The sequence below is a fragment of the Prionailurus viverrinus genome, chromosome B4 (assembly GCF_022837055.1).
Source record: "Prionailurus viverrinus isolate Anna chromosome B4, UM_Priviv_1.0, whole genome shotgun sequence".
Classification (NCBI taxonomy): domain Eukaryota; kingdom Metazoa; phylum Chordata; class Mammalia; order Carnivora; family Felidae; genus Prionailurus; species Prionailurus viverrinus.
This window is the reverse complement of record NC_062567.1, coordinates 135,019,737-135,032,660: the sequence shown is the minus strand read 5'-3', so window position 1 is coordinate 135,032,660 and position 12,924 is coordinate 135,019,737. Positions and strand designations below refer to the sequence as shown.

Genomic DNA, 12,924 nt, shown 5'->3' with positions numbered 1-12,924 from the left:
TGGTTTGGGAGGTGGGCAGCTGACACTTGTCCCCTCTCCTCCTCTGTGCCCCACCCCAGGTGTTCAGCGACATGACAGTGGGGGAAGGAGAGATGGTCTGTGTGGAGCTGGTGGCCAGTGACAAAACCAACATGTTCCAGGGTGTCATCTTTCAGGGCTCCATCCGCTACGAGGCACTCAAGAAAGTGTATGACAACCGAGTACGTGTGCGGGTGGCCCCGCGGCCCCTCTGTCCTGGTCCGGCTCCGCCTGGTGCCGTCACCGCCCCTCCTCCGCACCTGTGGCCCCGCGCGCCTCTGGGTGCTTCGGGGCCTGCGTTAATGTTCCTCCTCGCTGATCCGGGCACGCTTGATCCGAGGGACAGGAGGCCACACTCCTGAAGCCGGCCCTGGCTGGAGGGAACGGGGAGGAACCGGGTGGACAGGCTGCTGTCCTGCAGCCGGGCATCGTCCCGAGGCTGGCCCCTCCCAGGACACTAGTGACTTGTGTCCCCAGGAAGAGCCCATCCCTCCGTGCGCTGACTCAGGCCGTCCCCCGCCTGCCCACAGGTGAGTGTGGCTGCCCGCATGGCACAGAAGATGTCATTCGGCTTTTACAAGTACAACAACATGGAGTTTGTGCGCATGAAGGGGCCCCAGGGCAAGGGCCACGCTGAGATGGCAGTCAGCCGTGTGTCTACCGGTGACACATCCCCCTGCGGGACGGAAGAGGACTCCAGCCCGGCCTCACCCATGCATGAGCGGGTAAGGGCTGCACAGCTCGGGGAGGGGCCTCCCGTCCCTCGGATCCGCTTCCCACCGCCTCCCTGGTCCTTACAGCCCCCCGGTGAGGTAGGTGGCATCACCCCACCCCTCGGGTGAGGAGGCCGGGGTTCAAAGAGGGCAGTGACTTGCCCGAGGTCACACAGCAGGTCCGTGCGTGGGCCAGCTTCCCGGAACTGCCAACTGCAGCTGGGCTAAGCCTAAGGGGAACCCGGGCTGGTCCTGGCACCTGCCTCCGGGGACACGCTGGCCGAGCGTGGGCACACAGCCAGCCTTCCCTGGGGACTGCCTTGGGGATGACGATGAGTTAGCCTCTCCTCCTGCCCTGTGAGGATGAGCGGAGCCGCCTAGCTCTTCCCTCGGCCTGGCCCACCGGTTTACGAGGTGTCGTACATGTTGAACTCTAGCAGCAGCCCGTGAGTAGGCATGGGTGTTCCTGTCTGCTTGCCGGATTTACTGGTGCTGCCCCAGGTCACACGGCTCTCGGGTGGCAGCACGGAGCCTTTGAACCCCGTCCTTTCTAGGCCACCGTCCTTCCGCAGGGGTGGGAAGCCGAGGTCGGTGGCAGCTGTATTCCCAGGGCCTCCCGTGGGGCCCAGGGCTCGGGCGGGAGAAAGTCTGCAACCCGCTGGCTGCTTTGGCCCCACTTGGGTCTGGCAGGGGGTTGCCGCTCGGGGCTGTGGGTCTTGGCAGGGGTGAGGTGAGTGAGGGTGCCAGGGGCCGGGAAACAGCTTTGGCCAGCCCGCCTCCAGGAAAGGACTTGGGGGTGAGACACCGTGGGCTGGAACCCGGGCACCGCTGCTCGCGTGACCTGGGACCGGTCTCTTCCCATCCAGAAGCGGGGAGCCCCGCGGTGGTGGGAGGCTCAGAGTTGCTGCTGAACGGCGGACACCTGACTCGGGCGTGACCTCAGGGGTGCTTCCCCAGCCACCAGTCACCACTGGCTGTTGACCTGCTTGGGAGAGTGACTCTGAAGGGCGTAGAACGCCCTTAGTGCTGACGTGCCCGAGAGGAGGAAGCCTGTGTTTGCTACACTTTATAGTGTAAAACTGTTAGCCGCGCCTATGCCCAGGCAGCCAGATAGCAGGTGTCTCTCTCTCTCCTTCGTAGCCTTTCTGGTTTCGTTCCTTCTGCAACGGATGTGTTTGAGAAGCAAAATAAACATAATAAGTGCTATTTTTTTTTTTTTTTTTTTTTTTTTTTTTTACCAAGACCAGGGTGGGGGTTCCAAGCGGAGGCTTCCCCTATCCGTGAAATAGAGGCTGTTGATAGATTTCTGAGCTGACGGCGGAGAAAAGGAGTCTGACTCCTCTCCCCGGCCCTGCAGAACGTGTATGTGAAAGTCCTCGCGAACAGAGAGAGATGTGTTACTGGACTTGCCCGAGTCTTGCTGTTCCCATCCATCGAGTGGCAGTGACAGTCCCTCCCTCCCGGGGTGGTAGTTGGGGGAGAAGGAGAGGGCACCTGGCTCAGAGTCTCAGGGAGGCCCGGGGTCGAGGGAAGGGACCCGCCAGGGTCATGCAGGTGCCGGTGGCGGGGCCTGACCTCCTGGGGACTGCTCCGGCCCCCCGCCACCTCTGTGCTTCCTGCCGCTCGCCCCCCTTTTCCAGAGGGGTCCTTTGTAACCAGCTCATGACAAATACAGACTGTGTGTGTATTGTGGTATCTGGTGTTTTGTTTTGTTTTTTCTATCTTTTAAAAACCTTCCCTGGCTTGTGGGAGGACCGTCTGCAGCCCAGCGGCCGCCGCGACTTTGCTGGATGTCGGAAGCCGTGACGAGGAGGCTGATGGGGCTCCTGAAGTCTCAGTCCCAGCTCACGTTGTTCCTCAGATTCTTGTTTGCGTGGGGAGGAGGGAGGAGATGGGCCAAGTTCCCTCTGCCTGGAACGCCCTTCCCCCCCTTCTTCACCTGGCGAACTCCTACTCGTCCTTCAAGACCCATCTCAAGCGGCGTCTCCTCCAGGAAGCCTTTCCTGATGTCCCAGGCTGTCGACCCCTTTTGCTCTGTGCCCCCCTGTATCCTGTGCTTCCCTTTTTCTGTCTCAGCAGCCAGCATTCAGTCTGTGGCTGTCGCTTTCCGAGTGTGTCGCCCCCACAGCAGACTGTGAGCTCCTTGAGGGCAGGGCCCGGTGTCGTGTGCCTGTCTGTCCCTTGTGCTGCGCCTGCCTGGCCCCGCGTGGGTGTCCAGAACGTTTGGTGCCTGAGCGGTGTGGTTACGAGAGACGAGGGGACGGAAGTGTTGGCTGCTTCGCCATTGCACTTCCTCGAAAGGGTGCGGGGGCCGAGAGGGACGGGGGCTTATCAGCCGAGAAGAAATTGGGGTGAAGGGCTTAGGAGGCTGAAGACCCGGGTTGAACCCCGGTTTTGCTCCCCTCCTGCTGGGTGACCTTGGGCGGGTCAAGGTCGCTGTCCCACCTTAGTTTACCGATCTGTCCGATGGGGCTCCCGTCTGGCGGATTGGTTGGGAAGCTTGCGTGGATCCGTGTGCCGTGGCAGGGGGCTCGGGCAGCGTCCGCAGCCGGGCTTTGTGCTGGCCCCCCCTTGGGCAGAGCTGGCAGCGAGGTCCTCCTGCCCTCCCTCGAGCTGGACCGGCCCCCGGTGCCCGCCTAGCCCCAGGAAGGCCCGCCCTCCGGTGGGTGGGGTCGGGGCCCTCCCGGGGTCCCTGGGCTGCCCCGTGACTGCGGCTCTTTGTTCCCAGGTGACCTCCTTCAGCACGCCCCCCACCCCGGAGCGGAACAACCGGCCCGCCTTCTTCTCCCCGTCCCTCAAGAGGAAGGTGCCCCGGAACCGGATCGCTGAGATGAAGAAGTCTCACTCGGCCAACGACAGTGAGGAGTTCTTCCGGGAGGACAACGGAGGGGGTGAGTGCGGCCGTTTCTGCCCGGAGGGCCAGCCGCGGCCGTGTTTCCTCGCGGTTCGGTCCCTCGTCCCTCGTCCGCAGCTGGAGAGCCGGCGGGTGCCCGTCAGGGCTGGGGAGGAGCTGTGGACGGGCAGACGGCCAGACAGAAGTCCCTGCCCTGAGGAGCTCCCGCTCTGTGGAGAATAGGAGGCACCGTCGGTTTGCAGACTTTTCCAGATGTCGATGGTCTGTTGCCCACGGAGGGTCCGAGAAATCCTCGCCTAGTGGGAGAGGAGCTCTCTGGTTGATTCCTGCACTTGGTGACTTCAGGCTGCCGCTGTGCTCCTCCTCAGTGCCCTCCCTCTAGAGCCTGCACGGGGGTGACCGTCAGGGTCTCCTCAGGGCCCACCTCCCCGCCTGTGGTGACCGGGCGTCTCTGCCTGGGTCTGTGGGGGCCCCATCCAGCCCACTCGTGCCCTGCAGAGTCTCCCAGCTGCCCTGCACCTCCCACCGTCTCCCCGGCCGGGGCAGGCCCCGCAGCCAGCGAGCCCCACGTCGCGAGGGCGGGAGGCCATCGGAAGGTTTTAAGCAGGGAGTGACGGAATCAGATGTGAAGGCTCGAGTAGCACTGAGCGGTCCCTGCAGGGAAGGGGCTGTAGGAGGCAGGCTGGCTCCCGGAGATGAGATGTGGGTGCTGGGCACCGGGCGCGTGCCCTGCAGGGGTGAAAGGGTGGCCCCTGGCCGGAGCTGGGGCCGTCCTCGTTCCGAGCGCCAGGGCCCAGAGACAGAGGGCCCCAGCCTCGACCTGCTCGTGTGTGCTTGGGCAAAGCACCCTCCCCACCTTGGCTCCTTTCCAGATCAGTAGGGAAGGGCTGGTAGGCACCCCAGCCTGCCTCCCTGGGTGATCCATCAGAGTGGGTGGGGCCTCCCAGCCTCGCCCTGGGCCCTGCACGCTGGTGGCCCACTTCCGGTGACAGATGGGCCACGGGGAAGCAGAGAACACAGGGGGACGATGAGCCAGGCCCTGCAGAAGAGACTGTCCGGGATGGGGAAGGGGGGTCAGGGACGGCTGGAGGGGCGGGCAGGAGGGAGTGGGGCAGCCACAGGCCAGGGGCGGGCAGCTCTGCGGTAGGTTGGGGCACGGAGGGGCTGGCGGTCAAGGGCCCAGGCTGCGGCAGAGGCCGCACCGGCCCCTTAGGCAGCCGCCTGCGGTGGGGGGTGCTCCCCTGGTCCTCCCAGGGGCCCTGACTCGGCCTTCTCCCCTGCAGCGGATCTGCACAATGCCACCAACCTGCGGTCTCGGTCCCTGTCTGGCACGGGGCGGTCCCTGGTTGGGTCCTGGCTGAAGCTGAACAGAGCGGATGGAAATTTCCTTCTCTATGCACACTTGACCTACGTCACTTTGCCGCTGCATCGGATTTTAACAGGTAACTACGCTGCTGGAGGCCGAAAACCGGATGGCTTTTCCGTAGCCGACCTGAGACCTGCTCCTGGGGCTGTCCTTCCCCGTCCTGTTGTTTCCAGCCCAGAGCCCATCAGCAGGTGTCCGTGTTGGGTTCTCGGCCTCCCGTCGAGGCCTGTGGATGGGGCCCCTTCTCACAGCTCTCTGGAGGTTCCTCCTGTCCCCCTTGGGTGACTGCGGGCCCCTGGGTGTGAGCCACGGGTGGGCGGGGCGAGGCGCCTGGGGCCAGGCAGGGGCTCCAGACTCGGGCTGGCCCGTAACGGAGCCCCGCTTCCCCACCCCCCCCCCACCTCCCCCCCACCCCCCCGGCCATGGCTGGGCTGTGCAGCTGCTCCGAGGCCGGTTCCCGTCTGGAGGATGGGGACGACCGGTCTCGCAGCCCCGGGAGGGCGCGCGAGGAAACGCGCGGAAGTACTTGGCGGGGACTGCCCGCGGAAACGGAGCGCTCGGGGTATTCACCTCCTGGTCTCGCCCGCCCCCTCCCGCCGCCCTAGACATCCTGGAGGTGCGGCAGAAGCCCATCCTGATGACCTAGCCGTGTGCAGAGCCCGCGCGGAGCCCCCCCAGCCCTGCCCGGCCCCGGGCGTGCTGCCAAGTGCCTACCCGTCCACCGCCACCGGGGTCTTCTGTGACAGCCCAGCCAGGCGGGGCCGCTCGACTCCGGGGGCCGGGGCCGACTCCACGAACACCAGCCCAAACTGAAGTGCCTCTTTCTCCTCCCCTGCTGGCTCTGCTCCCGCCCCTGTGCCCAGCCGCCATCATGCCCCCCCCACTCCCCCGGCCCCAGCCCGTCTCTGGGGGGCCCTCGGCACCCAGAGAGGCCCAGAGACGCCAAGAGGCTGGAAGAGCAGAGGAGCGGCCGGCGCCCGGCGTGTGTCCAGACCTACGGATCTGACGTTCACGCTCGGACAGACCGCAGGTGGAGAGACCACTCCCCCCACCCCGGTCGGGGGCACTCAGTGTGTCGGACCATCAACACTTCCCCGAGAACTGGCTTCAGAGTCTGTAACGCTGTACCGGTGAACTCCGGCGTCCGAGTTAGTCCCGACCCGTCCGCCCTCCCTCGTTCACCGCTTGGTTATAAATGGGTTACCGCGAGGTTTTAAACGGGGCACGCGGCTGTTGAGGGTTTTGCCCTGGGCTGGGAATACCTCACCCCACGCCTGGTTCCAGAAAGGCCTCGAGCTGAGCAGACAGGCCCCGATCCTGCCAGAACGGCCTTTGCTTCCAGCCAAAGAGCACCACCAACACACACACCTCCGCCTTGGAGATAATCCCGCTCTGCGCCTCGGCTGGCGTGACCCGCAGAATTTGGACTCTGAGGGCAGGTGGGACGGCTCGGTCGTCAGACAGAGAAGAGTGTTTTGGGGGAGTGCGGTGGAGTCGGCCCCCTCCCGGGAAGGTTCTGGGTAGAACCTCCATCCCATCCCAGGGCCGGGGTTGGGGCGGGGCGGGGGGGGGGGGTGGAGCTGGGAAGGGGATGGGGTGTTTCCTGGAGCTCGTTTCCTTTGAGTGTGCTGGTCCCGTTTCTCAGACCAGCTCACTGAGGCAAAGCGGAACTGGCCTCCACGCGGCTGGTCTGGTGGGTTGGCGTGAGCGGCCTGGTTCCGGCTGGGAGTCCTGCCGGTGATGACGAACCACGAGCCTTCTCCAGAGCGGAAGCGTGTGCCCTGCCCCCATGGGAATAAACTGTAAGCTGGGTCTCTGTCGCCACGTCGTTTTGTTTGAAGTCCCCAGGAACACGTGAGGGTTTCCAGTCGTGCGTAGAGATCCTCTCTGCGAGGAGAGAAGGGGCCGGAGGGGCTCGCCCCCACCTGTTCCATTCTGCGCACGCTCCAAGGGTTTGCGCTGGGCTCTGGGAACAGGGGCTGCTTTGGGGCTTTCTCTAGATTTTGTATGCTGTTATTAAAAGCAAGCTATTGCGTTTCATTCTGCCTCAGTTTGCCCACCTGTACAATGGGGCTGATACCACCTACCTCACCGAAGTCTCCAGGGTTGCAGTGTACGACTGGGTCGGGCGGCCACCCTGCACGGCTCGGCTCGGGGGTAGACCTGGGATGCCTTCCCGCCCCCCAGCACCCGTGTGTGTGTGTGTGTGTGTGTGTGTGTATGTGTGTATGTGTGTGTGCCGGGGCTGGGCTGGAACAATCTCGCATTCTCGCAGCGCCCAGCTCCTGCTTGGCTGTATCCCAGCTGCCTCAGGACTTTGCGTTCCGGAGCAGTGTTTCAGGACAGCACAGAGCCGGGCCTCGCCCCTCAGACCCCTGAGCGCGGCCCCGTGTTCCAGGAGTACTCTCCGGGGGACCCAAACGCTGTTCCCCGGTTTGTGTCTAGGGTGGCTAAAGTACAGCTTTTTCTTCGGAATTTTTTCCTCCCTGGTCATCTGGGGTCTTAAGACTCTGGAACTCAGGTCTCGGGAGAAATACGGTCCTGACGTCTCTCCCCTGGAAGAGTGAGGTAGCTCCCACGCAGAAGTCCAGAGGGGCACGAAAGGGTCCCCCCCCCCCCCCCCCCCCCCCCCCGCTGGAACCAGGCCCTGAGGCTCAGCCCCCGCTCCTCAGGGCCCCTGGGCACACCAGACGCCTCCTCCGTAAGGTGACACACGTGAGTTCTGCCCGTGTGCGTCACAGGCGAGCTGAGGGTTAGTGATGGTACCGTGCGCGTACAGGTGCTTGGCGGGTCCTAGAAATGTGTGCAACGGTGGTGTTTGGAGACGACCCCTCATCTGTGACACACACGAGCGGATGCACACGACGGTCTGGCTGTTTTCCATCCAGCACGAAGGTGGCGCCAGCCTGCGCGGGCACCGTGCTGTCGTCACGCCCAGCCTGCGGGCGAGGAAACCGCACAGCGACAGCCGGAGTCCCATCCAGGCAGCCGGCCCCGGCCGTACCGCGCCGTGACAGACACGCGTCGTGGAGGCCACCTTTCTCGATCTTTGCAGGACATGCTGGTTTTAGAAGCACGTGGTAGCTGGGCAGTAAGCTGTCCCCCCGTGGCTTATTTTTTCAAAGTGACCAACATCAGTGGCAAAGTAACAGTAACAAGGGACAGGGCCGAGACCGGGGCCCCAGCGCCCTGGTCCTGCTGTGTTCCTGGCGTTGGTACGGTTTTGCCTTCTCGCAAGGCCATCTTGCGTTTTTGCCGAAGCGTGCCCGTCTCCTGTGTAACGCGGGCATGACCAGAGCACGCGTGCATTTCTCAAATGGGAACTGGAGTCAAAGTACAGTTTTCCTGGGAAGAAACGAGGCGTCGCTTTTTGGGCCATGAACGAGAACGTTCTCTCTTGACCAGAAATGTCACGGTCCCAGAGTCGATGGACGGTGTGTCGCCTCCACTCCACCTGTTAGCGCCTCCAAAGCTGCGGGAGCGTTTGGTCTCCCACGCGGAGGTCTTACAGGAACTGCCCGTTGCTTCTACAAACAGCCGAGGCTCAGTATGTCAGAAAAAGGAGTATTATTTATGATATTACATAGTCAACAAAGAGCAACGAATAAGAAACCGAGGAAAATATTCTGCAGCCCAATCAACTTGCAGACGGAAGGGTTTTCCGAAGAGCCCGTTCTTGCCAACGTTTGGGCTTTTCAAGGACCGTGAACAGACCCTCCGAAATGAGGTTTCTGTTCTACACGAGCAATGGCAGTGAACCACACGGAGGCTTGTTGCTGGTTTCCTCACATAGAGTCTAGCCAGTAGACCCTATGGTGAAACTTTTTTCTCCCCTGTTAAAAGACGTTCCAGAAGGTGGGCCCTGTGCGGTCGGTAAATTCTAACGACTGACGCGACTGCATTTGACCCTGTCATAATTTGGAGGTCTGGAGGCGCTGGCCGAGATTCTTTAAAGGCGTCCCACGTTAAGAGGCTGCCAGCGTCTTCCACGAGCCTGGATAGCTTCTGCCTGGGCACGTGTTCTGGGCGGTTTTGCACATTAGCGAGAATGGGGGTTTCATAGCCAGTTTCAAGCCCAAGTATCTTTTGACATGACGTTGATTCTTCCTGTTCAGGCTGCTTCTCGTCTCTGTGGCAGAAAACAGAATTCTCTTAAAACACATCGCCACCCTGACGGGGACACAGGCTCCGGGAGAGAGGGAGGCAAGGGCCGGCCGACACCTCCCCCAGAGCGTGAGCCTGAAGTGACCTCCCGGTCCCGTGGCCTGAGTCGGCCTGGGTGTGTGGGGGGGGGGTCACCTCTGGCTGCCTTCCTCTGTTCTTTTCCACCTGGTGTGGCACTGACCTGGTCCTCGGGGGAGAAGGGAGTCCTCTGGCCTTTTCTCTGAACCTCCGGAACGAACAGCCTGGAGAACCCCTTGGTTCCCACGCACAGAAGCCAGGCCGCCAGGCTGCCGAGGGGCCTGGGGCGGGGCTCAAAGCGCCACGGCGGGTAGCCCCCCGAAGTGGAGGAAGCCGCAGATGCACGGAGAGAGTTAGTTTGCGGTTTTCCTCAGTCCCCAAGGCAAACGGGCACCTTTATTTCTGCAGCTCCGGTCCTGACGCGCAGGAGACCAGACGTAACGGTGATGCCCCAGCTCTGCCGAGGTGGCAGCGGCGGGAAGCTTTCAGTCCTTCTTACCTTCCTTGTGCTTTTACGCACGTCCTCAGCTCGCGGTGGGGGGGGGGGGGGGGGGGGGGGGGGGGGGGGGCGGGTTGGGTGTAAATAGGGACCTTTTCTGGTTTCCAGACGGACTCTGTGTGAGAGTACTCAACCCTGCAAAGAAAAACCTGTTGAGATTCTTTTCACGACCTTGAGGCTTGAGTAACGTGGTTTCTACAAAACCTGTTTTAGCAAAAACAGCACGACGGCATCATTGGACACGTTAGGATCTGACTGTCCGTGGCGTTTCCATAGCAGCAGCGGCGGCAGCTTCTGGGCCACCCATCTTCGGTATACAGAAACCATTTCTGAGCAGCTCTTGGTTGGCTGTGAGCTGTGCTGTGCGGGTTTTGCATTTCTGTTGAAGGTTGATTTGCATGTTGGATATTAAATTTCTTTTTCCTCCGTGTTTTCCTCCAGTGGATCTGTACTTGGTTATTTTCTTTTCCTTAATGGGAATTTCAAATTAAATACGGATATTATAGCAATTCGAGAAACTCGGTGATTGAACCTTAATTTGCCTCCCCCCCCACCCCTACCCGGCCAAAGATTTCTTCTTCAACTGTTTTTGGAGCTTTCACACAAATCCTGTTTTGGAAGGGTCGGAGCCGGACGGCATCCACCCCAGGGCCCCGGCCGGCTCCTGGAGCTGGGGACTCAGGCCCGGACTGGCGTGCCCGGGGCTTTGGTTTGGGCAGAGGTGGTTATCTGCAAAAACAAATCCCAATGGACATGTCTCTGTTTAGCTCCAGTCCCCGTGAAGCAGTACACGCCCTTCCGCCACACCATCAGATTTCCCACACTTAATTTCTAGAGAAACTCTTAAAAAAGCCCTCATGGCAGCGGGAACGTGAGTAGGGGCAGAGTGAGGGGTCCCAAGTTCAGGGACAGGCTTGCAGGCTCTCGACAGGCTGCTGGGCCTCCGGGAAGATGGCTTTCTGGGCCATGGCTCTCTGTTGCCTTGAGACTCTGCAGTTAATCACGCTGAGTGGAGCGTGTTGCCTGTTTTCAAGCGGGCTCTACCCGCCAGAGGTTGAGGCCGGCCGGTCGCAGAGGTTGGCAGCCTCCACGTCTTGGGGCTTTTTGTTCCCACGCGCCAACAGACTCTCAGTTGGGTCTAAGGTGCAGAGCACGCGTCAGCTCCCACGGTGGGAAGCAATGGGACAGGAAGTGAAAACGGGAGGGGGGGTCTGAGAGGAGCACACACGCAGATCCAGAAATATGGCGAGAACGGTCACATCGGTGACCCCTCTGACAGTCTTCACGTTCGAAACACCTGCACCAGAATTTTCGGAGGCAGCATCACCAAGGGCAGCCCGGGTGAGAGCGTGCTGATGGCAGGCGGTCTAGGAGCTGAAAAAAAGGCAACGTCCTGGTTGCCATCCAGATCCAACCCCCTTCTTGCTAGATAAGGCCTTTAAACAGTCACCTGAAAGGTCTTCAACAGGTGTCTGGAGGGGGCTGTCTGGGGGGCTCCCTGCAGTGAACTCATCCTGTGAACTGGCTCCTCCTTGAAGGGCTAACGCTGCCGTTTCGGCTCTTTTTTCCGCCCTGGATTAACTTTTAGGGATCATCATGTCCTAGCTTAGAAGAACATGTCGATTGGAAGAACAGACCTTTGGGAATTTTATATTGGGAGGAGGGGAAAACGGAAGAGAAATTCATTGGTACAAGAACATAGTCCACTGTATATACACATGGTGAACGGGGGACATGGTGGACTTCGTGTTGGGCTGTTAAAATGACAGAACAGCTGAGAAAATTAAAGAAGGGCAAGTGTTGGCTTTGGGGGGGGGGGACGAGGAACCAAAAGGCATCCTTTCTTTCGCTCACAGATTCGTTGATTCCCTCTTGCCCTGGCCTCTACAAAAGCCGACGGGTGTGACAAGGGATTTCTTTCCTATGTGTGGATTAAGGTCGTGCATCTTGGAACCGGACTTTAATACAACAATTGGATTGCTCAGTTGGAAACAACCATGGTTTTTAGTGAACTTTATCGTTTTGAATAAACAACTTTGTTTCAGAAGGCTTTCGTCCATTCCAGAAGCCAGTGAGTGGAGTCCTTGGACAGGTGCACACACGCCTCCGAGCGGCACGCTGGGCAGAGCCTGCGTGGCTCTGGGTCTCCCCAGGCGCGTGGCAGCGGGGGCTGGGTTTTCTCGGCCACAAAGTGGGCTCACCACCTCCCGCCCTGGGTGCACAGAGGGTGGGGACACGCGTGTGAAGAGGCTGCCAGAGTTCCTGTCGACAGAGTCCCGGCCGTCGCCCTGCTGAAACGTGCCCCAAGGGCATCTCCTAGGTTATCTTTAAACAAAAGTCCTAAGGGAGCACGAGGGAGACAGCCCAGGAGTTCTCACGCTCGGGCCTATCCACCGGAGGAAACCCAGATGGTCAGCGATGAAGCGTTCCAGAACGAGTGGTGATGGCTGCACGTCTCTGCGCCTGTACCAACACCGACTGGATCCTGTACTTCCAGGCGTGAATTTCTCAATAGACACAGAGCAAAATCCATCCCCAGGCTCCGATTCCGGCAGGTCGGGGGGGAGGGGCCCGAGGGTCTGCAGGCTGAACAAGTTCCCAGGTGTTACCCTTTTGAGAACCCTGTTCTCACCCAGCCGTCCCGAGCGCCTACAGTAGGGCTGGTGCATTTCCGGGACAGGCTCCCTCCTCAGAAAGCACCCTCTTGTGTCGCTCGGATGGCACCCATTGGACCTTTGCAGCTTGGGAGTGCTACTTTGACGGGGAGGTCGGTCCTCCCAGTACCGACCCAGGTGACGCCCCCGGTACAGCCTGGTGCGGAGTCAGCCCCGGACCGACGACACAGCAGTATCCTAACGACTACTGCAGTTTAATCTGTGAACACCTCAAGGGCGGTTTGCCAAATCGCTGAAAACTGCAAATTCTATAACCTCAGTGTATTTTTTTCTTGATCATTTTGGTCCTTAGTCTTAAAATATCCTTAGGAGGGTTCAGATTCTGACAGACGACGCGGACACAGATGCCAGCTCCGCTCACTTACGTGGAAGAGACACACTCACCTGCCCAAACCCCTGGCTTTGCAAACCCCACCGCAGGGCCGTCCGGGAGGTCGGCCCGGGCACTGGATGCAGAGGGCAGCGCGCCCAGCGCAGTGCTTCCCATGGTGGCCGGTGACCATCCACCGTCCCCGCCGCAATGCCCATTTGTGAAAACACGAATCCGACACGGCGAACTCCGGTGGCTTGGAAGGGGCCTCACCTGCACGCACGGGGGCCGATGGGTAGGTCTGTCC

The 12,924-nt window shown here is 60.9% G+C and overlaps 1 protein-coding gene across 2 annotated transcripts in view; it reads left to right on the top strand.

Annotated features, from left to right (window-relative positions):
* The window catches only part of KIAA0930 (KIAA0930 ortholog), a 38,811-nt gene extending 28,739 nt beyond the window's left edge, over positions 1–10,072 (top strand). The window contains exons 6-11 of one of the 2 annotated variants that reach the window (XR_007153889.1): positions 60–200; positions 549–743; positions 3,460–3,622; positions 4,869–5,027; positions 5,557–6,390; positions 6,597–10,072. Coding sequence is in view for 1 of the 2 variants with exons in the window: in XM_047866238.1 (XP_047722194.1) it covers positions 60–200; positions 549–743; positions 3,460–3,622; positions 4,869–5,027; positions 5,557–5,597 (699 nt within the window). In the remaining variant the exon portion in view is untranslated. Of the gene's footprint in view, positions 1–59; positions 201–548; positions 744–3,459; positions 3,623–4,868; positions 5,028–5,556 lie in introns of both variants that reach the window. The other variant, XM_047866238.1, reaches the window with a different exon arrangement.
* The last annotated feature ends 2,852 nt before the right edge of the window (positions 10,073–12,924 follow it).